The 26902-nt window shown below is 44.0% G+C and overlaps 1 protein-coding gene across 1 annotated transcript in view; it reads right to left on the minus strand.

Annotated features, from left to right (window-relative positions):
* Positions 1–26902, minus strand: part of MYO18B (myosin XVIIIB) — a 193889-nt gene that overhangs the window by 13034 nt on the left and 153953 nt on the right. Inside the window, exons 40-42 of the mRNA XM_075060087.1 lie at positions 22853–22986; positions 19795–19836; positions 18536–18697 (exon numbers count right to left, since the gene is read on the minus strand). Coding sequence (XP_074916188.1) covers positions 18536–18697; positions 19795–19836; positions 22853–22986 — 338 coding nt within the window. The remainder of the gene's footprint in view (positions 1–18535; positions 18698–19794; positions 19837–22852; positions 22987–26902) is intronic.

A 26902-nucleotide genomic window follows, 5' to 3' on the forward strand; every position in this document is an offset into this window, starting at 1 on the left:
TGCCCCTGCGAATACGTGGCAATCTACAACACTGAGGATGTAGTTCGGTTAAGAATCACTGGGAAGAGAGAATGAACCAGACCTTGTACAGACTGGATTAACAAAGTCATACCTTGCACTTAAGCCTATGCAGAGGGTACACTCTTCTGAAGGAGGGCTCAGGATTTATCATGCTGCATTTACTAGGAAACAAACATTGTCTCTTTCTTCTGCAAACCCTTGAGTCGGCCCACTGTGACACTTTTGACAAGTCACACTGTACTTGGAAATCAGTTTAAGCTGCAAGTGAGTTTCTAAAGCAGGAGTCGGCAACCTTTCGGAAGTGCTGTGCTAAGTCTTCATTTATTCACTCTGATTTAAGGTTTCACATGCCAGTCATACATTTTAACGTTTTTAGAAAGTCTCTTTCTATAGTGTCTATAATATATAACTAAACTATTGTTGTATGTAAAGTAAATAAGGATTTTAAAATGTTTAAGAACCTTAATTTAAAATTAAATTAAAATGCAGAGCCCCCTGGACCGGTGGCCAGGATCCAGGCAGTGTGAGTGCCACCGATAATCAGCTCACGTGCCGCCTTTGGCACCTGTGCCATAGGTTGCCTACCCCTGTTCTAAAGTAACGAAACAGCAAGGACTATATTGAGAAAACACGTGTCATGTCTTCTCTGCACATAGTGGTGACCTGTGTGGACTTTCTACCCAGCCAGTCTCTTCCAATGGGACACGAACAGGTTGTTCAAGGTCTGGAAGCTTTTCTGCCAGTCGCTGTAGCAGAGCTCCTCACAACATGGCATATTCCCAGGGCTTTGTCCTAGCCTGATAACAGCGCTCTTGACATATGGCTCTACTTTTTCTCCCCCAGTTACTGGGCTTCTAAAAATAGCCAAGTGAGCAGATTCTGGCAGCTTGAGAAGTAAAAGCAAAGACCACCCACCCACCCTGCTAGGAGGCAGTGCCCATCACTCCCAGCTCCCTGCACAGAACTCAGTGGAAATTACATTCTTTGTTTAAATCTGTCGGCTTGTGCCACTTGCACAGTGCACCTTCCCCTGCTGTGACCGTCTGCCCTATTCATTCCTGCACGCAGGCCCCACAGCATGGGGTACAACTGGGTCTGCAGTCAGAAGACAACTGGCAGGGAGCCACCAGGAATCCTTTCAGCTCAGATTCTTTGGCTCATTAGTAGGGCTACTAAAGGAAGGCAACCCTGGCCCTTCCCAAGCTTGATGGAGTCTAGGCCAGCTGTCGTAAAGGGCTGACCCTCCCACCCGGCCTGCCTTGGCGCTCTTGCTCGAGCTCTGTGTTTTATCCTGAATCAGAGTGGTTTGGAGTGTTCCCTTCTTCAGCTCACGCTTGCTCACCACAGAGCGCTTTGGTCAGCAGGGAGCTGCAGTGCAGAGAAGCCAGACGTCTGTTCTCAGGCCGGCTTGCTTTTCACCCGGAGCCTGAAAATGCCTCTTGAGACAGCCGGTAACAAAAAGACAGAATGACCTGCAGACTTCTCCCAACACGAGCACTCAGAGAAGAACTGGGATTCCTGGATTGGATTGCGTGGGGTGAGCCCAAGGCTTGAATTGTGGTGCAGGGGAAAAGCAGGGCCTCCCAAATGGAGCCTCCAAGCACAACCGATCACAGAGACCTTTTGCTTAAGAAAAACAGAGAGCTCCGCTGCTGCCTATTATTGCTGCCCCAGGCCAATTCCTGCCTCTAGCCAGGTCCCGTCAGAGAGCAGGTGACATGACAAGGGGGGCCGAGTGACAGCACTGGTGTGTAGGTGCCTGCAGAGTGACCGCACCCACTGGTTGAAGAAAACACAGCCCCCGCTGGGGAGAATGAAACATGCGTCGCACACGGCTGTGAGTCACTGCTGAGGAACAGCACGGACGTGAATCCCCAGCAGGGCTTTCATTCTTAGCACAGTGTTTAACCTAACACAAGAGCACTTAACAGGCTCAGCCTAGGGCTGAAGCCAAATGTGCAAGGAACAATGGCCTGGGCTCTATTCTAGGTTTCAAATTAACCCCTTCAGGTGCAGCTCCACACACCTAGCTGCAGACACAAGTCCTCACAACAAGCGGCTTTAAACTAAATGGGATCCAGAGCCACCAATCGTCTCCCCTCTACTCCAGAAGAGGATCAAGGCCCCATTCATAAGACTCTGCCCTGAAGCCCACATGTGTGAAAGTGAGCTGGGAGCTCACATGACGGAGGTACTCCTAGCAGATCAAGTGCCCCTAGTCAGCCTCTCTCATAGTACCAGGACAAGGGATGTTCAGTAGAATTGAAAGGTGACTCATGTAACACTGTGTTGTGTATGAAGTGATCTCTTTTATCAACCAGTGGGGTCAGCAGAGCATTCTCCAGGGCAAATTCCAAAGTGGACAGATATGCACTTTCTTCTGTGTTATCTGCTACTGGCCAGGATGCCGGCAAAGATGGATCATTTGCCCAGTGCAGAATGGCAATTCCTACGCTATGCAATTCTGGGTCCTAGTGCCCCATAGCAATGGGATTTGTTGACCGCTCCGTCTACTGTTTGTCAACAGAATTTCTGTGAATTGCTGACAAAATATGTAGTTAGACTTTTTCTTTTAGTGGGAAAAGCAGGAGAAGGAAAAATAAACAGAGAAACTGGAGCTGCCAGGGGCAGCATCTTCCTCACCACTGGAACAGACAACAATCATTTCTGTTCTGCTGAGATCCTGAAAAAAAAAGGCTGCATTAAAAACATGTACTGTTCAAACGTTTATATTTATAGATGCACCCTGGAATAATCAATGTGCTTAAAAACTCCATGCTGGCAACAGCAACATCTGTGCCTCTTTTCCTGATGAATAAACATAGCTTCTGCGAGACGCAGAGGAACCATCCCACCTTGTGTATGGAAGAGCTAATGTGACTTTTTAAAACGGCCGCTGTGAAATGGTCTGTGCGCTTCTGCTCTCTAGGTGCACCTGGCTCATTTATAATGCTGCTCCTGCAGCAGCTCCTTCACATAAAGCCTTCGATTCTGTAACCTCCTTGTGAGGAAGATCCTGATCAGTGAGAAGGGCTACAGTGATGGTCAGAGGACGGAGAACCTGCCTCAGGGGAGCAGGCTTAAGTATTTTGGCCTGTTTAGCCTAACCAACCGCCAATGGCTGAGGGGAGATATGATTGCTCTCCACAGATACATCAAAGGGATAACCACCACGGAGGGAGAGGAGTTATTTAATTTAAGGGCCAATGCTGGCACAAGAACAAATGGATATAAACTGGCCATCAAGAAGTTCTTCTTCCAAGGAGAGAACTGAGGGCAAAAAAACCTAGACTGAAATGGAGAAGTTTTTGGAGGGGATGGTATGATGAGGTTGCCTGCAATGGCATATGGCCCAACCATGACTGCTATTAGCAAATCTCTCCAACAGCTAGAGATGCGACACTAGATGGGGAGGGCTCTGAGTTCCGACAGAGAATTTTCCCCCACATGTCTGGAGGGGGGTCTCACCCACATGCTCAGGCTCTAATTAATCATCATATTTGGGGTTGGGAAGGAATTTTCCATCAGGTCAGATTGGCAGAGACCTGAGGTGGGGAAGGTTCACCTTCCTCTGCAGTGTGGGATGTGAACTAGGGTAAGTGGTGGATTCTCTGTAATTGGTAGTCTTTAAATCACGCTTTGAGGACGTCAGTAACTCAGCCAGAGGTTAGGGGTCTATTATAGGAGTGGCTGGGTGAGGAGGTCAGACCAGATGATCAGGGTGGTCCCTTCTGGCCTTAAAGTCTATAAGTGGGCAAATGGGACTTGAAGATGAACATTCTGTCTGTGAGCTCATATCCAAAGTGTGTTCTATGTGTTTAAAAACAAAGCAACCCATTGCAAATAGTGGCTTGGCTCCCAAGCAGCCAGGCTCACAGGCTAGGCCTAGCTGCGGTGCCAGTTCAAGACAACGGAGGTGCACTAGGATCACCCTCACAATGTTCTGTGCTGTGACCTAGGACTTGGATGTCACCTTTTTGCTTACGAAACACTCATCAATGTAGCAAGGTGCTAAGAGTGACACAAATCCAAAGCAAAGACACAGAGAACAGTGACTAGTATTTCCATTTGTCATGTAAAGTGCCGTGCTGTCTTGGAGCAGCGATGGGGCTGCACTGCAGGTATGTATGCCAAAGGAGCAAAAGCCCTATTAATTCAAAGCAGCATCTGCTGCCTGGTGCATTAGCACAGGGCCTGATTGGTTTTTACATTAAAATGCAAATAATGAATGTGGTTTAGTGCAACAGCAGCAAGGCCTTGTGCAGTAAGGAGACACTGCACAGGTGTGTCACCTTTCCTCCCAGCGCCCAGCACCCTGGGGTCCTTGCAGCAAACAGTCGTTATCGCTCCTCTAGCAGGAAGCAAGGATTCTGGTCACACCCAGCAGCCACCTCCAGCCCAGTCTGTCTCTCCACCATGGATGAGCCATCTCTCCCCAATTGTACAGATTGTCCTCCTGTGATAGTTGGAAGGTTAGATGGTACTCACATGGATTAAAGAATGCCTCATTAACGTTACTGCCCTTAAAGCCCTGGCACTTCAGGCAAGAGTGCCTAGTAATGGAACAGCTCAGAAATATGCCCCTATACATGCAAACTGGAGATGATGTTGCAGACATGGGCAAATCCAGACTATGGCATCAGATATGCCCTGCAGGGGGAAAATCTCCCTGCCCCAGTGCATTTTTAGTGACTTGGCTAATAGAGTGGAGAGCATGCTTATAAAATTTGCAGAGGACACCACTTTGGAGGAATTCAAACAACCTTGACAAACTGGAGAATTGGTCAGAATTCAACAAGATGAAATTCAATAAAGACAAATGCAAAGTAGTGCACTTAGGAAGGAAAAATCAAATACATAGCTACAAAATGGGGAATAACTAGCTAGGTGGCAGTATTGCTAAAAGGGATCTGGTGATTATGGTAGATCACAAACTGAATATGTGTCAGCAATGTGATGTATATGTGGAAAAGGCTCAAATCATTCTGGGGGTATATTGACAAGAGTGTCATATGTAAGACACAGGAGGTAATTATCCCACTCAGCACTGGTGAGGCCTCAGCTGAAGTTCTGTGTCCAGTCTGGGTGCCCCACTTTAATAAAGATGTGGACAAACTGTTGAGGGTCCAGAGGAGAGCAACAACAATGGTGAAATGACCTATGAGGAAAGGTTTAAAAAACAGGGCATGTTCAGTCTTGAGACACAGAAGGGACCTGAGTACAGCCTTCAGATATGTTAAGGGCTGTTGTAAGAGAACAGGGGTCAATTGTTCTCCATGTCCACTGAAGATAGAAGAAGTCATGGGCTTAATTGGCAGCAAGGGAGATTTAGGTTAAATAGTAGGAGAAAGTTTCTAGCTCTCAGGGTAGTTAAACTCTGGAACAGGCTTCCAAGGGAGAGTGTGGGATCCCCGTCACTGGAGGTTTTTAAGACCAGGCTGAACAAACAGCTCAGCAAGGACAAAGGTGTTAGATTAGAAGAGATTGACTCCATGGAGTGTAATTCAGCTGTTGCTATGTACATCGGCCAAACTGGACAGTCACTACGGAAAAGGATAAATGGACACAAATCAGATATCAGGAATGGCAATATACAAAAACCTGTAGGAGACCACTTCAACCTCCCTGGCCACACTATAGCAGACCTAAGTGGCCATCCTGCACAAAAACTCGGAACCAACTTCAAGAGAACTGCTGGCTTCAGTTCATCTGCAAATTTGATACACACTCGGATAAAACAAAACTGTGAATGGCTTGCCAACTACGAACACATGTTTCTCTCCCTTGGTTTTCACACTCTACTTGCTAGAACAGGGCCACACCCTCCCTGAGCTGAACTAACCTGATCCTTAGCTTGCTTCTAGCACACACCACCACCTGCGACACACCACACCACACCACACACTCACCACCACGAGCTCATGCTCCAAAACGTCTGTAGTCATATAAGGGCCACAGGATTCCGCGCTTTACAGATGCCACCTCACCACGTCCTCGCACTACAGCTCCTGTTTTAGTAGTTTTGCACTATCACAACACACACACACACAAAAAAGGAGCCAATACCCTTAAAGAATTAGCAGCCTACATACACTGCAGTCAGTCAATCCATCTACCGATTTAATCTAAACATATTTTCAATTAGAATGTGCGTGCCATCGGGGGGCATGATGCAAGTGTGGGAGGAGAGAATTCTGTAAACCTGGTCAGCACCAGGCTTGCTGCTTTGCATGCTGCAGGCGTTTTTATTTTGAGGATAGTGGCAGAATCAGCCTGTTTTTTCCTACCCAGTCCTGCATTATGACAAGTCTTCTCTAGGATGTTGGTTTCAATTGCCAGAATTTTATCAAATTATAATGACATAAGTTAAAACTTTTGATCTGTCCATGTGCTGAATATCCCTGCAGGTCTACAACCATCTGCTGCACCTCTGAATTTATCTGTAAACAAACTGTTAGAAGCTGGAATTCAATCAAGACAGATTACCACCTCCTACTATACATTGATCCTTTATCGTAGCTACTGTAAAGGAAATCTAACTGGCCTCTTTCATACTGTGACAGTGCTTAATATTATATCAAGCAATCTAGTAATGTCTGTATCTGAGATTAGTATGTTGCACTGCATTTTATCCAGAGACAAGCAGAGGGGAAGCTGATATGCCTTTAGCAAGCAGTTATGAAGTGCTGCATGACAAAGAGGTCCTTTCTCCTGAATGAAATATCCCTCGGTTCTTGTTGCCGTCCAGCACTGAGAAGTTCTGTGCTACGCTGACATTTCTCTTGCTCTGAAGCGGTTCTCTGTATTATCTGCTATCTTGATTTGATGTAGTGACTATTAAAAGAGGCTTCAGTCCTCGCTCTCTAGCCACACACAGAGACAGAAACTAAATTTCATTTACAATTAATTACATTCTGAGAAAGCACTTTGCATACCAGAGGCTAATTTCTCCCTTGTAACAAGTTTCTGATTACTGGGTTGATATATTGTTTCTGGGAACATTCCCACTAATAGTGATGTCATATCCTCTTTATTTTCCTGCTTGGGCCAAAGAAATTCTGTCTGGGATGCTGGAACCTCTACATTCAGCAGTGATCCCTTCCTTCTGGGGTTCATAAGGGCTGTGGGCCTAGTCTGACAGTGTCGAGCCAGTGACCCTACTCTGAAATGCAGAGCCGGGTAGCGCCTCTGGGATCAATTCCCACAATTCATTTCTCAGTGCTCTGAAAACTGATTGGAAGCAAGAAGGAAAGTTTAGGGACATGGGACATGGTTCTGGAACAGACCTTCTGGGTCGAGTCTAGCCCCTGCTCTCACAGGCAGCCCTGTCAGTTTCATCCATAAATTTGTCAAGATCCATCTTAAAACCAGTTCAGTTGTTTTTCCTCACTCTTGCTATGGGGAGACTTTTCCAGAACCTGACCCCTTGGGTGGTTAGAAACTTCCTTCTAATTTCCAGCAAAAGTTTATTCACGGCCAGTTTATCACCTGTTGTTCTTGTGCCAACATTGTCCTGTAGCTTAAATCGCTCGTCTCTCACCCCGCTGTTCACCTCCCTACCTTGCCTTCCTAAACTTATCTTCAAAATTCATGAAAAGGGAACTCTTCCCTCTGCACACCAGTACTGCCATCTCAAAAACCCACTTTCAGACTGAAAGCTTTGCAGCGAGGAGTGGCATTTTCAGAAGTACTCAGGACAGACCTAGCTGCACTGAAAGCAAAGTGAATCCTTCCTCTGACAGAGACGGGAGCAGAGCTAGGCCAATGGAAAGCACATCCCTGGATGTCTCTGTGTGTGTCTGATTCCCCTCACAAGAGACAAAGCCAGGATCACGCATCCCAGTTTAGGGGAATGTTTGGAAATGTGCCAGAGAAGAGAGAGTATGAGCACTGAGACCCTCATGTTAATGAGATGAGTATCTCATGAAGATGGACAATTCAGATCAGTTCTAGATATATTTCATTCAAAGGGTCCATATGTTGTGTATTCTGAGAGTTCGTTTAATAAAGAGTTGTGCAATGATCTTCTGCTCCTGTATCCTGGCTTTGCTCTGCTACAGAATAAACATGATTGCGAATGCAGCGATGCCAAGGGCCTGCAATGAAACGTTGGCTTCCTTTGTAAAGGGAGTGACACAAGTGGCTGGACAGATGGTCTCAGAGTGCACTGGACCCTCGAGGGATTGGAATGGATGTACCATGATGATGAGCTTTCATGTCACAGCGGCTGCTTTAGAAGCATGCAAGCCAAGCATGGAACCGATGTGTAAAACGTCCGTTGAAAAAGCACCCCTCTCTGCAGTAAATCCCACGTCTCTCTGAAATGTGGGCTTACCCATGTGAAATTCACACTCATCAAAAGATGAGCTGAGATTTCACCCAAGATGCTCTTATTACAGGGTAGTGCAGCCAGAGTTTGTGCAGCTGTTTCTGGGAGTTGCAAAGCCAGGACTGAAAATGGAAGAGACGCGTGAATTGCCACAATCACTTGGACAAGTCTTGTCCTCATTGCCAAGCTTTTCAGAGAGTCAGTACACTGGTCACACAGTGCTGTCTCTCAGTACTGTCCCCCCCATGAATGCATGCCAATGAACAGTTGTGGCCTTTGGCACTGAGAAATAAATATAGCAAAGGCATTAATTCTCACTGTGGCCACAGACTATGAACAGCCATTGGGCATGTATCGTTAAGGAGGAAGCAATAAGACAATACCAAATCTAATTTAGCCCATTAACCTGGGATCACTGCTGTACCACATTTCAGCCTAAAAACAGTATGAGATTTGCAGAAGCAATGAAAACAGTTTAATCCCACAATCTTTTTTTAATATAGTTATATAACTTAAATGAGCCACCTTCTCTTAAGAGCCATGGAAGCCTAACAGATAAGTACACTAACTAATAAAATACAGAAAACACACTGTTAAGCCAAACATGTTTTTGACTGAATAAAAGAAACGTAAAAAAAGCCTGAATCCCTATTTCAATGGTTCAAGTGCACACTCATGAACCACAGCTCACATTTAACTGCTGTTTTTAAACTTTGCATTCTTATCATAAATTTTTGGCCATGAAAAAAAGAAATATCACCCCCAAAAAATAAAATGCTCACCCAACCAAATCTAAGCAAGGAGTTAGAGCAGCAGCTCTCAACTTTTCCAGAGTACTGTACCCCTTTCAGGAGTCTGATTTATCTTGTGTACCCCAAGTTTCACCTCAATTAAAAACCTCTTGGATACAAAGTCAGACATAAAAATCCAAAAGTGTCACAGCCCACTGTTACCAAAAAATGGCCTGCTTTCTCATTTGTACCATATCATTATATAATAAATAAATTGGAATATAAATATTGTATTTACATTTCAGTGTCTAGTATATAGAGCAGTGTAAACCTAGTCACTATCTGTATGTAAGTTTTAGTTTGTACTGACTTCGCTAGTGCTTTTTCTGTAGCCTGTTGTAAAAATAGGCAAATATCAAGATGAGTTGGTGTACCCCCGGGAAGACTTCTGCGCACTCCTGGTTGAGAACCACTGAGTTACAGGAAACTTTGCATTACAGGGCAAAGTACTAGACAGACAGTCAGTTCCCATTCTGAAATGTTCCCTTGTTAGTATGTACATTCAAATGTTAAGACTGAAGTACCATCAATAACTCACAGAGCTTGAAATAAACGTTTGGATTGTTGGCCTTAGCCCTGTATTTCCTCATATTTGTCTGGTTTCAGCGACATCCTGAATGTCAGTTAAGCTCAGTGTGTGTGTGTTCCTCTGATTGTTTCAATTAAGGATATGGGCAGTGCTAGAAGCAGCACAATTTCTAAGCACATTATAATTGTAAAGCAAAACATTGAAAACACCACAGAAAATGCTTTGCCTAAATTAGAGGCAAACTAAGACCTGATACAAAAAAATCTAAAAGCATTTGCAAGCCAAATAAAATTCTGTAGTGTGCAATCCACACCAAAGCAAATGACATACAACACTAATTAGTGAAGATTACACAGCAATTAACATGATTATGATTATGCTAGTTGAAATAATTTATACCATAATATCCACACTTGCATTGCAATACAATGCATGTCCAGGGGAAAAAGAATATCGACCAAATGATGCTCTTGGTTCTGCATGTATGAAAACCAGTACAGCTCCAAGGCAGTAAGAGAGAAGAACTTGTCCAGATTTCTCGAAGAAATTTTCCTGTCACGCTATCAATGCAAGGCAGTTCTGAAGTTTTTAATAGAAATTATTTGCTTTTGATAATATAATGTTTTAAAATAAAATAAGTAACATGGCCATTTCCTGACTGCTCCAAGACCTCCAGTTCTAATATAATAAGAATATTCAGATACTGAAATCCAAACCTAAGTGATCTCCCTTTTTTGTATCTTCAAGCGGTTCTTTCTCTATGATAGTAAACATATAAATAAATTATAAATTTCAAAGTAATTTATTATCTGGGATTAGGCTCTGGCTATCATCCGATACAAGCAGTGACCCCCCAGAAGATCTTAAGAACAATTGGATGTATCCTGATCTGTTTTCATGGACATGAAAGTGTGACACTGTCCTCTCAAGACTCCAGAATTCCATTGAGAGCTTTGCTGATGGCTCTATGTGGTCAGTGTTGCTGCCATATGTGCTACCACATCTGAAAGAGACTAAGCTTTGTTTCCGAGAACTCCCTTGGACGGCAGGGTCTAACAATACCAAGGAGGCACCAGGGGAAAAGAACAACTAGTGATGTTCATCAGCCATTGACTTGGAATTGAAATCCTTGGATGCTTTGCATTCACAAGGGTAGTGTAGCTGCAGTGAATAGTGCCACAAGATTCCCAAGATGACATAGCATGTGCTAAGTGCCACAAATATATGTCTGTCTTCTACTCCTGCTGTCTCGTAAACTAGTAACAGCTCACTGAGATCATCTGGGGAAAGGGGAACTCTGCTTCAAGAGAGGAAACTGACAGCTTCCGAACAAGACCCTGCAGGAAGGCTAGCACCAGAGGGAACAGAGCAAGTAGCTCTCATTCGTCAAGAAGAGTTGTCCTATGACATGAAAAGAGATTGAGTGAAACTGTGTCTCTTACTCCTCCCCTTCGCTCCTGAAGGTAGCTTCACTCACTTCTTGTAACAAGGTCTGCAGAAAATCTTTGCAGATCCCATAATCACCAGTGCTGGGCGGCACTCACCTTTGGAACTTGCAGAGAGACATTTAAAGCTTGAGCAATGTAAATATTTACTACCAGGTTGTCAGCACAGATGCCAATCGAGCCAAAATTACCACTGCAGACAAATGTAAACATTCTGCCATTTCGTCATCACTCCTCTTGGAAGAGTCAATACTAATATTGCAATGAGCATGACTGAACACTCCTGCCCTCTACCGCATGAAACTAGAAGCACATGTCACAGGTCACACACTAGTATCAGCTAATGGAGCTGCTCCTTTTGCAGCAGGACAGTCAAAGTTCTGTCCCCACCATCACCATGAAGCTCCAAGTATGCATCATTGTGAGAACCATGAAATTTCCAGGGTGCAGTGGGCTTGTTACTATATCAATGGGCCTAGAGAAAAGACAGACCCTTATTCCAAAGAAGAGTATCTGCAAGGAACCCAGAGTGTAAGAGATGACTGCTATAGTATAACCTAGTAGGGATGTGACAAATACCCAAAACAGTTATGATTTTTGTGTGTGTGTCCACTCACTCTGGGACTGTTCAAATTGTTTGGATACTGACCGCTCCAAGTGAAGGCCCCCTGAATAGTCCCCCATCTCCTGCATACTGGGCTTAGAAGCTCTGTAGTTCAGCAATTTCAATCTTGTTACCCAAGGATGCGGTAAATTCACATAGTTTTGAAGTCACTTTCTAATAAAAAGTTGACATTTTATTCTGACTGTGAGATGTCTCTGATTTACTGGGATTCAGAGTTGACAGCCATTTTTGTCCAAAAACTTAATATCAGAGAATTACAGAAAAAGTTAATCAAATTCCTGATCTCTGTACACTGGGCTGAATATAACAGCCTTATATCACTCCCTTTTGGGAGCTGCTAATTTGGGAAAGGAAAACTATCCTGCATATATTAGCAAGAAGTGAATGCTAGGTAGCTTTGTTTCTCATTACTGGGGATTTGGGTAAGCGAAATCTTAATAAAACTGAGATCAACTGAGACAAGACACAAGGGCTCTGTCTCATTAACTCACTAGATTCATCATCTTCCATTTGTTTTCATTTGATACAGCTTCCTGCCTACTACTCCAGTCTTAGATCATCTGAGGCCATTTGCAGTTATAAGGTTAGGATTTGGAATCTGCCTTTCCATGGACTTTGGAACGACTCTATTTGTGACATCTCTTCCAGCCTGAATGCAAAGGATCATTTTGAAATTAAGCCACGGCTAGACCAATATGTTGCTTTTATTTATCTCTCTATAGAGATAAATACGGTGCTCCCCACAGTCTACATTGCTGCCCGTTTATTATAAATCCAGCACAGTTCATCTCAATAATGTAGTTTAATCCATAATTTCTGATTTATTGCCATTCATTTGCAGTTACGCCTAAGTAATTTAGACCAAAGACCTAAGCCATCCATAGGAATTAAGATAAAAGCATTCTTAAATACAATGCTAGAGTAGAATTCTGCACACTAAGGATGCTCTGCTCTCTGATGAAGGACTCATGTCAATTTCCTATGCCTAAGTCTAATCATTGCATTTATTGGTTTTAAATTCCATTTCATACCTGCAATAGACAAGACTCAGAAAGGCATTTTCAAACTATAACAAAAATGATTTAAAATATTAGCTGCGTGGGGACTTGCTCTTCAGAAAATTAATTCTGGTTTATATTTATTTTACCATGTAAACCTGAATTCACAGGTCTCAGACCTCTGCACAATAAGAATGGAGTGTTTAACATTATAGGGATGACACTACTATTAATCTTGAAAAATCACATAAACTCAGTGTAGCTACACATCACACTCTGCACACAACTACGGGGTGACTATACATCAGGTAGGCACTAAACCCCACTTTGCAATGACTGCAGTCTGAAAGTCGGGTAATGAAAAAGATAAGTGCACAATACAAGCAAAAGCGACTTGGAGCTAGATTGTGCCATGGATTGTGTGGGCATGAGATGTGCCAGGGAGTAACCTCCCCCCTTGCCCCACCACACACACAAATCTCTTATGTTCCTGTATAGTCTCCCTGGCCTTGGTTCTGGGTATGCTGGAGAAAGCAGATGGGTGGTGAGTGGGTAGAGGCTTGGCTGGTGCAGCTGATCTGGGGAGAGGGGTACTGCAAATAAATACTGGGAGCCTGGAAAGATTCCCTTTCCTGTGCAGCCGCTGGACCAATGGAGCTATGTACCTTCTCCCACACAGGGCTCCTGGCAAAGCAATGTCATAGACCTTGGTTTGAGGACTTCTGAAAATCCAGCCCATGTAAGTGCTTCACATCTGGGATGTAAAGTCAATGATTGTCTGAAGATCCCCATAATACCAGGGAGGAATTTCAAACAAGATGCCCGCCTTGTGTCTTCATTTCCAGGACTATTCAGAGGGTTTCAGTCAAATCCTTAACACTTAGGTGCCCAAGCCTGAACTCTTCCTCATGCAGAGTAGCATTTCCTCATGTCAGGATTCTCTCTGGGTTTCAACTGGCCTGTTCTCAAGAATAAATTCTATTCCTGCAAGCAAAGGCTGCATATTTGGCCTCTGTGCTAATGTCATTTTGTGTGTGTTTTATGTTCCGACCTTTTTCTTGGGCTAATTTCCTCAGTTTCTGGTCCCTCACAGCTGGGAGCCAAGCTGAGCCACATTTAGTATCTAGCTGTCTGGCTACTTATATATGCCATTGTCCAACTTGCTTACAGCCTGTTTACATTTTCTTCAAAAATTAACATGTCAGACATTTATAGACTTTAATATAAAATCTTCCCTCAGTGGTAAACATGTGAGCGTATGGCACACAAATCCACAGATAGCTGGCATTATCTCTTTAAATCACCTCTAGAGAATACATCAAGGAATATTATCCTGCTTAAAGTGTGTTTTTGAAGTAGTGGCTTTCATCTACCATTGCACTGATCCTGGGTTTGGAACCAACTACCTTCTTTGATCTGATGGTTTGACCTTAAATACCATGCTCTCCCACTGAGCTTCCTTCTCCACATGTTGAAAAGAATGTAGCCTGAAACATTTTCCCAGTCTCTGGGCCAATGACTGTAGAGTACCTGACCTGATTAGGTGATCACTTTTCTACAGCGGTTTTAAATAACGTATTAAAATTAATACACAACAGATTAATCTCTCAATTGTGCCCCACAATGTAACTTTCCTGTTTCCACCTCTTTTCTCTACTCTTCAGCCTATAAAATGGCAGCTACCTTAAATGATGGTGCAATCTGTCAAACCAAGACATATTTGTAAAATGCATACTTGACAAGACATTCTTCATGACCTTTGGTACTCTTTTGCCATTGTGTGATAACTCCCTATTTTTAACATTCATGTATAACAACATTTACAGGTGTCTCCTCTGTTCTCCTCCATGTACTTGCAAACTAGACAAGATTGGAAAAAAACTTTCCAAGAGTGCTTGCTGAAGGCTGTAGTTTAGCAGACTAAAATAGTTCATTAGTTGATGTGTTATGCAAACATGCATACTGAACAAAATAAGAAATTGTATATATTTTAATTAGACAGCAAGTATTGAAAATGTAATAAAATATCTATGCCAGATAAGCCACTTTGATGAATCCATCAGCAATGTTTGCAAATTGATTGATTTTTCCCCCTACTGTTTTAAAAATACACTGGCTTGAAAGAAAAATAGATGTGAAATCAGTAGCTGCCACCACCTGTGGTGACTGGGACTGATTCAAAAGGCAATCCTGGTGCCCAGTCATCGCTGATGCGGTGTTATTACTGAATAACAACTGACATGCAGTAAGGCACCTGCAGCAGTTATGTTAGGTTCTCACTTGGACCTGCAGATGCTTTTGCATTCAGACTAGAATCACATCTCCTGAGGGTTTGCCCTCCACTGTCCACACCGAATGGGCGACAATGGCTCTGGCTGAGATATAGCTTAGGAAAAAGTCTGGTAGGCAGCTCCTGTGCCGTGTCGTTTGAAGCAGTCAAGAGATGGAAGGAGTTGTTCATTCCCTCTTTTCTCTCCATTAAATGGTGGAAACAGGCGTGAGAGTCTCTGTGAGCAGCAGTAGACAGCACTCCGACCCTAACCCTTTTACCTTCCCACCACCAACTGGGGCATAGATGGAGTCATGCAGACAATCACTTACTGTACAATGGCACATAATTCACTGCGTCATTTTTCTCTGCCTAGATGGCTGAGTTTGCATGTGTCTCCAGTTGTAGCTAAAGCTTTTGACCAGGCACATGATTGCTAAAGGGCAAACACAGGCCACTGGCATCACAGCACTAGTCTGACTAGCAAACAGAGACCCAAGCATCTCTCCCTACTTCAGTGTGCGCCTGCTCTGAGAACCTCGAGCTCTGCTGAGTTTCAGCGGCATGACTGTGTCCGTCAGAGGCAGTATCAGCTCCATCAGAATAGGCAGCTTGCAGCCAAACAGAAGGTGCCGGGGCTCCTGAGCATGGCTGCTCATGTGAAGCCAGGGCTGAGATCAATCACAGAAGTGGAGGCAACTTCTCTATAAGACATCATGCTTCTTCCTCCAGGGTTGCAACAAGTGCAATAACAGCTTCTTTCTTCTTCTAGCTCTTCTATTGTTCACTAAGCCCCATATGAGACAATAGACAGCTACCTCTATTTGTGAGACCTAGAGGGAAAAGCCCAGTAGGAACCAATTAAATGGACCTCTGCCAGATCCAGGAACAAAACCACATATTTACTAAAAAGTGACAAGAGTCCTGTGGCACCTTATAGACTAACAGATGCATTGGAGCATGAGCTTTCATGGGTGAATACCCACTTTGTCAGACGTATGACATGTATTTACTATTTGTTCTTCTCTGTTGCTAAATAGAACTTCTAAAGTTTTGTCAAGGAAGAAAAATAATAGCTTGTTTGTTCCAAAATGTGGTTTAAAAAAGCCATGGTAGACATTTTTGTAGTTCTTGCTCAAAGTCAGTCTTGTTCTTGTTCGTTGATCACAAGCACTGGGGCACTATTATGGATACAACTTGCTGCAATGTTAAGCCTGTCCATGGTGTGGATTTACCTTCCAGCTAGATAACATTTGTCTTTTTAGACAGCTGGTTCATCCCATGTATTCTGTTCGGTGTCTGCACCACACTCCAGTCCAGACCTAACAATTCACACTGAGAACAGAGTGGCGCTTTTGATTTTGAGTTTTCCCTCCTATATTCTCCTATGGGGCCCATTCTGTCTGTACACACTTGATAGATATTTTGCACTGACAGAAGGTACAGCAGTAGTCTGAGCTTGGCAAACCCCTCTCATTAGCATCCAGCAAAGTATACATGGTCTGTGGCACATGAGACGTCCATGTGGCCTACCTTGTCCTGTCAAACAGAGAGAAATTTCAGCGGCAGCTGCCAGATATGGTTTTCATTGCCGACTTCATTCTGCTGCAAATCTGACCAAGTATCCAAAATGAAAGGGCTTGAAATACGCATGCCTTACATTGCAAAGGCTGTCAAACAGCCGCTGAACTGCTTCAAGAGAAGAAGAAAGATCTTGTGCTTAAAGCGGTGGACTGGGATTCAGGAGAGCTGGGTAAATCACTTAGACTCTCTGTGCTCCAGTTCCTCATCTATAAAACAGAGACAATAATATTTTCCTCCCTGGCATGCTAGTGAAGTGCTAAGGCACGAGGTGAAATGCACCGTGGAAGAAGTATAAATTAAAAAATGTAATTTGGTTTGTGCTGCAGGCCACAATTCTTGTTTTCCCTTTTGTGGAATTGATCAGTAGTATTGTGACATGCTTGATGATCTGACCAAAACTGGCCTGTCCATCCACTGATTCACACACATTTCCTTCATACCACCATCTCCACCTGCACCAAGCTTCTGTGAACAGGCGCTATGGGTGAAATCCTGACCCCACTGAAGTCAATGGGAAAAGTCCCATTAACCTCAGTGAGGTCAGGATTTCACCCTGTGATTCCGTGACTTCCTTGAAGGAAAGTAGCCACACAATTACTGTAAATAAATTTGAGAACATCTAGGTGTGGATCTGTTACAGTGTCCAGTACAAGCAATGTGAAATCCTCTCATGTTAGGTCATGGTCTACCAACTCATTCAGTAAATGCTTCTGTCTCTCTTTAACATCACCATTTTCTGTTGCTCCACATAACATTCCCATTGCTAATAGTGCTAAGGCAGCTACCAGTTGCAATAGGAGCATCTATTTAGAGAAATCTTAGAGTATTTCCTAACACAGTGGTTCTTAGAGGCCTGCCAGGGGGTACACTACCTCATCTAGATATTTACCTAATTTTTACAACAGGCTACATAAAAAGCACTAGCGAAATCAGTACAAACTAAAATTTCCTACAGACAATGACTAGTTTATACAGCTCTATGTACTATACACTGAAATGTAAATACAATATTTATATTCTAATCGATTTCTTTTATAATTATATGGTAAAATGAGAAAGTCAGCCATTTTTCAGTAACAGCGTGCTGTGACAATTTTGTATTTTTATGTCTGATTTTATAACCAAGTCGTTTTGAAGTGAGGTGGAACTAGGGGGTACGCAAGAGAGATCAGACTCCTGGAAGGGGTACAGCAGTCTGGAAAGGTTGAGAGCCACTGTCCTCACATGATACTGCAGTAATGAGGTGAGTACTAGATAAAGATGTGACCAAGACGGCGTGAAACAGGGAACTCTGAATACTAGTCTTAAGTTTTCCCAAACTTATTGTGACTCACAAAGTTCTGGATATTGATCCAAACAGAAAGTCCAAAGCTTTTTAACATTCACCAGTCGGTAGTTCTTACCCAGCTGAATGTAGTCCCTTGTATTAAAGGGCAATGAACAATCATCAGAAATAAACATCGGATAGTGACCTACGTCACAACGAAATGTCATTGCTTTGGAGGTCTGATCAAGTGATGGGTACTGCGGTGGAAGAGCTGATGTTGGCTGGTGACATGGTTTTACTCTGTAATTCTAGGAGGGCAAGATGCAGAAGTGCAGCTTCACACAGGAAATACCGTACCCTTAACATACCATTAGCCTCATAGCGCCTTGCTGTCTTGTTGCAATCTGCCAAGTTTAAAAGCATGCAAAATCAGAAACCTGCATGGCTTTTTCAAAAGAAGTAACTGATTCCAAAGCTAGCTGCTGCAGCTCCTGAAGCTCCTTGGCACCAGTGCCTTGTACATGCTGCTATGTGTGGCAGTTGGCATTTAGTGTTTAAACTTTCTACAGAGGATATGTTTGATGTGGGCTCTCTGTTTCTCACAAGTCGACCTGCAGCACATACCATCCATTATCACTGATGTTTTTTAGTCTAAGAAAGTTCTGGACAGCTCTTACCTCAGGCTCGGGGTGCTGCAGCTGCCCAGGGATTGCCTTGAGAGACTTCCAGCTACACTGGGACCTGAAGGTGATGACCAGCCCACTGAAGACCTCGTCCAGGATTTGATGCTTTCTTTTGGCTCCAGACTTAGAGTGGAGCCTAAACTAGACTGATTGTCCCTGGAAGCAGAACACACCACCATTTTACTTTGCATTCACTCTGGCATGCCCTCCTTCCCCAAAGACAGCAAAGAAACCGGAGGTAAGCTGGCAAAAGGGGTATTTGAAAACCTTATCCTGAGTAGGCTATCTCACCTGGCTTTGCAGGTTCCCTGGACTGGAAACAACCATATGCCAGCCTCTCACTGTGTTGCGGAACTTGTGCTCCAGACCCAGGTCAAACCAAGCCATGCACATGAAAAGTGAAGTGGGGGAAAGTTGACTAAAACCTAGATGGGTTCTCTCAGGGTGGTAGTTTGGGGTGGCTTTTGTTTGATCTGTATTGGTTCCTTCATCCTTTTTTTTTTTTCTGCCCCTTTAGATGACTGAATCTGTTCTGGTCTTTCACAACATCAGCACAGATTGGCTCAGAGTCTACTTTCAGTGCACATGAAACAAACTTTTCCAGGCAACATGATTTTCATGGAACTGCCACTTCAGATGGCTGTTTTTCCTTACGCTGGTGAAAATGCTCTGTAACCCGACCTGGTGGTGTGCAAATACAATCCCATCTCATTCACTGTATGTTCAGCTGTGGGAAGATGACTTTAATCGTAAAACACAGTTCATAGAATCATAGACTTGAAGGTCACATTTGAACCAGTACCCCTGGTCTGTATCAGAGGTGGGTACAAACCTTCCAAAAGGGTTTCACACTATGTTAGGGGTTTGGTCCTGTATTCATTTGTCATTACTGTCCACTCCTGATATGGTGATAGGTTGATTCCCTTTAAGAGTTTCACTTCCTTTAAAAGTACAAGCCAGTTTAATATTCTCAAATCAGACCCAGCAAAGAAAAAAAATTGAGACCATCTATCTTGGCTTAATAGGCAGAATTTCTAGGGAAAATGTAGAAGATCAATGTAGCTGAGCGTATGTAAAGGCAATACATCTGAAATTCCATCTGAAACTAATCAAAGCACATCTAATACAAACATAATCACATTTTCACCAGGTATTGACATCTCCTTGGAAAACGAGATTTTGACAACTATGAGTCAATATCACAAAAAATGTGAAACGCTTTAACCACCCAGCAAATCTTAGGGTTCACTTACATATCTCTTCTTAAACAGGCAGATTCCAGGGCCGTCTGGACACTGTAATGAAGGAAGAAAAGATCATTGCACTTGGTGATGGATTGTGCTGTCTTTACTAAATCACAGTGGAAGTCAGAGGATCAGCTTCTGTTTGAGGAGACCAAAAACATTTCAGATTCATTGTAGCACAACTTTCTCCTCCAGCTGTCATTACAAGGAGGAGCAGAGCTACCAGGGCCTTTTCCGATCTGTCCAAAATATGTCCTAAAAATCAGACATACTGGAAATAAAGGCATATGGGTGTGTGTACATACACACACACAGGCCACAGTTGTGCACACTGGGGGAGAGGTATACTGGTAGAGTGATGTATGCCAGTCCAGAGCCCACTGATGGTAATGCAAGTTGTGCCAGCTGGATGGCTAACTATCCTGTAACATGCTCAAACACACAGCCCAGATCTGTAGGTGGACTAGTGGACAGATGTGACAAGTATATGTTATGCCTGCTGTGAGCCACAATGCTATTTGCAGTTCTTCTGCATCAGAGCATATTGGTTTTCCTAGGATCTACTTAATGCAATATGTTTGGGGCTTGATGCTGCTCTCCTGCCTGTGTGCATCAGAATTAACTCCACGGAAGTCAGAGGAGAGACACAACATCAGGCACCCATCAGTTGTAAATCTGAGCCCCCTGCAATGCATCATAAACCTGGTTTGTTATAGATCTGGTAGCGTTCGATGAAACTTCCAGAAGGACTGAATTTACTAATTCAACTTAGTAACAGGTTGGGCTTGTTTTAGGATCCACTGGTGAAAAGTTAAAGGCTGCAGGGAAATGAGAAAATCTGAAGCCATGGATGTAGAGGAGGGGTAAATAACTGTAAAAAGAGCAGAACACCATTTACTTCAGCACAGCAGCCTGGGGAGTCCCTGCTGAGAAGTATTTCTCGTCTCCAAGGCAAGCATGCCTTGTATCTGGAAACAGTTCTGATTAGAAAGGGCATTTCTGAACTCTTGGGTTTCACCCTGTTCTACCCGGTTTAATAATTAGGGAAAGAACTGCATCTTTTCAAAGAATGGTATCAATATATATATGTATATATATACACACGCACACACACACCCCATTCTTTGAAAATATATAATCTTTATATAATATTGCATAAGTTTATCTTTTCAAAGAATGGTGGTGTGTGTGTGTGTGTGTGTGTGTGTGTAACCCTTCTCTCTCTTTGTCATAATGCCCTCGTAGCAATGAGGGAACAACAATCAAATCATCAGAATGAAGCTAGTCCAAAAATGGGGAATGGAAATTTTTTCTTGTCAACATTTTTCAACCAGCTCTCCTGCAAAAATGGATTCTCTCTCCCCATCCAACCTTGATTTTGAAGGCAAGGAAACGTCACAGGGCTGTTTGATTTTTTTAAAATCAATAACGTTAATTTATTGAGCATCTAGTTGTCAGAAGTCTGATAATTAGATGATCTGTGGAAACATCCTTCTCTCACATTAGCAGCTATGGCTGGGGTAACCCAGTGCGTGCCCCTTTAAGACTGAGGCTTTGCTGGAGACTTCCTCTTGCAAAGAGAGAGGAGCCCTGTATTCATAGCAGGGGGAGCCAGGAAGAGACAGAGCAGATTTATTTTCAGGAAGAACATCCTATTAGATCTGTTGCAAGAGCAATGGCCTTGTCTGGAGGCTGTCTGGGAAAGAGACACTCCAAAGCAGTCAAAGAGACTAAAAAGCAGCTAGAAAGACAGATGGCACTGGACTGATTTCCCATTAAAGAACAAATATGATAAGAGTTGTGTGAAGATGAGTAATGGAAGGGAGGTGTGAGACTAGCATTTCAAGTATTTGACCGTATATGTGAAGCCACGGGGAAAAGACTGACTTTAGCTGAGTCAGAACAGGTCTCTCAAACACAGATCTGAGAAGAGCAGTTAGATCATCAGCACTGGAGAGACAGCAGCATCCTGGCTTGGGGGCAAATTCCCCTGATCTGGAGATTATTCAGTCTTTTGTTTTGTCTAGCACAAAATTCACTGCTGGAATTATTTTGCCTTTTAATTTGTTGGAGAATTTTATTTCTCAATTTATCTGCTAACAGCCTTTTTAAAGGCTTGTGGTCAAGGTTTTTAGGTGGGAAATTTGACTTGCACTGGATTCATTTTGCCCAACAGTCTGAAAGCACAAGGTCACAAGCACTTCTCTGCAGGAAGGAAATGTGTTGAATAAAGATTTCAGTTCCAACTGGTATTTCTGAGCCTCCTGCTGGGAACATGCATTTTTCTGAAAAGTGAGATCATTTTGTGACACTGACACTAAAACGATTATCCCATCCAAGACTGGAAATGCTTTTCCCAGTGGCTTTAATATCTGATTAACAAACAGGAGGAAAACTTTAAAAATTAAGCATACAGTTTTAACTAGTCAACACTGCCATTTTTATCATTAAGCTTAGCCCCCTTCGATCCTGGCCTAAATCCACTTCAGTTGTGACACAGTAAAAGGAAGTTATCCAAAGGCTGAAGGACACATGCAAAGTTAGGGCCTGGTTTTCCCATTGCCCTGTATCTTGTGTAACCATTTCCACTTGTGTTAAAACACTGCTCTGCTGCATTGGGAGCATTTGTCTCCTATTTTGCACTGGTTCAAATGACTGCACAAGGTGAAGAGCCATGAGCCATGGAGCAGCAGGCTCTCATGTTCTGAAAAAACACAGCCACCGCTATATTCATGACACCAAACTCAGGGGGATTAACCCTGCATCTGGTGGAAAATGGAACAGTGATATTTGGAACCAAAAATCTTTTTTCATTGATAAATGATCTTTTTTTCTTAACGGAAAAATTTTGCATAGTAAGTGACACTCACAAACTGCTGAGTGGGATGATTTACATGAACGTAGAAAATGGACCAATAATTTTTGTGACTGGACTATTTCCATCACAATTAGAGACATCAGGCCCACATGGTGCCTAGTGTATCTGCACTAACTTTAGAATGCTTCCCCCAGGGATGAACCTGGCCGCCTTTGTATGGGCTTGTTTCTTTGGTTTTAGTCTAGATACCTTTCTGTATCACTTTCATCACTGGATTGCACCTCTTCGAGGGCGACCTGCAGATCCGCAATGCGTCTGATCGAGGTTTCCAGGTCAGCTTGCAAGGTCTGCCTCACTGCAAACAGCTCCTCTACCTGCTTCTCCTAGGAAAAACATATGTTAAGATTAGGTTTTGCTCAGGAAAGTTGCAGACATTCAGCCGTGGACCTACATATCCAAGAAGGGTAACAAACCATTCACTTACATGATGTATTTTCTTATAGAACGTATTTGCTATTATTCCAGTAACACCTAGAGATGCCAGCCAAGATGGTGCTAAGTCATATGCGAACACATGATAAGAGACCGGTCACTGCCTCAAAGAACTTACCGTCTGAATAGACAAGATAAGCCAGACAAAGCGTAGAAGAAAGGAAACACTAGTGTCTGATGTGCAGATGGGAAGCTGAGACACGGGGAGGTGAGGTGACTTCCCCAAGGTCACCCAGGAAGTCAGTAGAAGACTGTACCCAGGTCTGCAGAGTCTAGTGATTTTAACCATTAGTCTAGCTCCTCTTCCCTTCAAGAGCAGTGGTGTTATGGCAGAGGTTACAGTGCACCCCCAACCTGTAAGGAGACCCCCAAACTCCTGAACATTTCCTCTCGTTTTGAATACTAACAGAGCTACATCCTCTGGTGGCTTTTGACCTTGGGTTTTGGCCTCATATTCTTTTCTGGTTTTGCTGAAACAGCCTTTAGAACTGCATTAACCTACCATATTTCTATCCCTCAAAATAAAATGAAACAAATGCAGGATCCTCTCTACCTCCTGGAGTGCAGCCAGCAGTTGTGCCTGTGCTCTCTGTATGGCGGTGTTACACTGATCTGGCCAGAGGGTAGATTCCATGCCTTTCCCATCTTTTGAGTCTTTGACCGATTGGATTTGGTTCCACCACAACGCTCTTAACGCTCAGGTTTTAAGATTCCATTAAATTGTGCTTTATAATACAAGAACTAGGGGGCATCAAATGAAATTAATAGGTAGCAGGTTTAAAACAAATAAAAGGAAGTTCTTCTTCACGCAGCGCACAGTCAACTTGTGGAACTCCTTACCTGAGGAGGTTGTGAAGGCGGGGAGTATAACAATGTTTAAAAGGGAACTGGATAAATTCATGGTGGCTAAGTCCATAAATGGCTATTAGCCAGGAAGGGTAAAGAATGGTGTCCCTAGCCTCTGTTCATCAGAGGATGGAGATGGATGGCAGGAGAGAGACCACTTGATCATTGCCTGTTAGCTTCACTCCCTCTGGGGCAGGGCCCGTTCCAGGCCACAGCGCGCCAAGCGCATGCTTGGGTCGGCACACCACGGGGGGCGCTCTGCCGGTTGCTGGGAGGGCGGCAGGCGGCTCTGGTGGAGCTGCCACAGGCGTGGCTGCGGACAGTCTGCTGCTCCTGCGGCTCCTGTGGACCTCCTGCAGACACGCCTGCGGCAGCTCCACCAGAGCCACGGGACCATCGGACCCTCCGCAGAAACGCCCGCGGGAAGTCCACCGGAGCCGCGGGACCGGCGAGCAGCAGAGCACCCCCCGCAGCGTGCCACCATGCTTGGGGCAGCGAAATTGCTAGAGCCAGCCCTGCTCTGGGGCACCTGGCATTGGCCACTGTCGGTAGACAGATACTGGGCTAGATGGACGTTGGTCTGACCTGGTACAGCCGTTCTTATGTTCTTATCCAGGCAAGATGTGAGTAAGGAAGCAGCTCATTCATAAGACTAATCTGGGAACAGACCTGCTGAGAGTGCAGGGGCCAAAGGGACATTTTTTGTGTATTTCTGGGTTGCTTATCCACTTACATAGCATGGTACAGACTGCTGTAAGATAAAGCTCTTTTCTGAAACATTGCCATCTTGTAAGAAAAGCAGAAGCTCAATTTAAACTAATGCGGGGGGGGGGCGGGGGAGAGTGTCGCAATCCTGGATTCTATTGTTCACCGTCAACATCAGCAACAGGCTGTGGCTGAGATTTTCCCATCATAATTGCAATAATGGCTGCGTGGGCTGGCGCTAATCACATAGAGATTTCACTCTTTTAACACTCGCAGTCTTAACTTTGCAGTTTTAATTTGCTTTTGCGTCTTTTCAGCTCACATCTAGAAAGGCATTCTTCAGCCCGCTTTCCTGAACCGTCACATGACAGAGACAGAGCACGCGAGCTGCAAATTTAACTTGATTGAAGGTGCCAGCTGTAAAATTGCAGTCTCTGTGGTGACAAGGTGAAAGATGATTTGTAGTGCAGGCAGCGACAGGCCTTAGTGCAGGAGCCAGCCGCCTGTCAGAGTAAATAATGAAAGCCTTGGTATCACAGGGTAAGCGGCCCTTAGGGGAATAGCATTTCAGTTCATAAAACATGCAAAGAAATGTCTGAGTTGGGACTGCACACAATCACAGTCGCTTTGGGGAATGCTCCGATACTTGTGGAGACTACAACTCCACCCAGATCTTTTTCAAATCTAGCATTTCCAGGCCTTTATTTTCTGCCTATTAGGGGGGAAATGTGAGCGGACATCTGAATGGTTCCCTTCATGGAACTCCCCAGCCTAGGAGTTAGAGTGGGAAAGGACATAGCAGGTCATTTTGTTCATCCTCGTGCCGATGCAGGTCAGCTGGGTATGAAAAGTGCCCTGTGACATGGCGTTCTGCTCTGGTCCTGTGGCATTATAGGCCACACAGTAGCAGACACTACACAACTGAGGTGGGAGATGCACCCAAATGAAAAAAAGCAAAATACTCTAGCCTGGGAACATAGGCAGGGAAGTGTTAAATCCCATGGGGAGAAAATGCAGAGCTTTAGCGATCACATCCGTAATCAGCTACTTGTACATTTAAAACCAGCAGTAAAAAACCCTAATGATAAAAAAGCAAATCTTCAGATATACCGATAACAGCCCCAATTAAAATAATTCCTCTGCTCCGGGAAGATGTGACTCAATGAAATGTAGTTCACTGGCTGCATTCTGGTTTTGCTGCATTCTATTATGATTTTCCTGACATACCGATGGAGGACTGCACTCCCCCCTCAATACAATGGGATGGAATCGCTTCTCTGTATCTGGGAATTCAGCCGCTTTCTTACTCAATTTGGTGAAAATAAAAGGCCTCGGAGGCTTTTACAGAGGTGAAATATTACCAAATAATGTAATCTCAGCAGCTTGCATTGCGAGGATGCTCTCTCTCCTTGGGCAGCTCTGTGCACATCAGCTTGTTTTACATTGTGTTCACATGTTGTTATGAGTGTCTACCAAATTTTAAGGCTGCAATTTTCAGTGCTGCTTCTAAGGGCTCTGGCCCACCCGTTCCCATTAAAAGCAGTGCCAATGAAGCGCCCAGAAAAGAAGTGAGACCGTAGAGTGAAATTCACCCGTATACCAATGCCAGCACAAGGCGACTGCGTAAGTCCCATTCAGAGCCACAGGGGTAGATTGAACCTTGGGTCGGCCTGGAGGATGGGGCAGCCCCTTGCAGAAGTAATGAGACAAAACTCATCTCGAGTCACAGTCTCCCCCCTGCTCAGCTCGGTCTCTAGTACGGGGAAGTAAGTTGTGACACCCCTTTCTGGAGTACCGCTTACACCTCCCTCTTCGCAGCTGGCTGGCTCTGCTGGTTGGCACACAAGAGGGCAGACCCATGGCTCTACCCCTCCTTACCCCATTTATTCCCCTATGGGGTATCAGGTGCACACCCTCTTCTCTCTCCCACCCCATTAGTGAGCTTCATACTGAGTCATCAGTTCTATGCTGTCATAAGTAGATAGGTAAGGTAAGGGTTAAGTTCTTTTACCTGGAAAGGGGAACCAAACACCTGACCAGAGGACCAATCAAAGAACTGGATTGTTTAAAGTCAGGGGCGGGAATTTGTATACACGGGGTCTTTTTTTTGTTTTCTCGGCTATGAGTAAACAAGTTTCCTTCTAACTCTCTCTTATCTCAAATATTCTACTAAAAGTCTGGAAGTACAAAGGAAAAGCAAAGTAATTCGGCTATGAAGAGCTTTGTGTTGTATGTACAGATGTGGATTGCTGTGTC

The sequence above is a fragment of the Chelonoidis abingdonii genome, chromosome 22 (assembly GCF_003597395.2).
Source record: "Chelonoidis abingdonii isolate Lonesome George chromosome 22, CheloAbing_2.0, whole genome shotgun sequence".
In the NCBI taxonomy this organism is placed as follows: domain Eukaryota; kingdom Metazoa; phylum Chordata; order Testudines; family Testudinidae; genus Chelonoidis; species Chelonoidis abingdonii.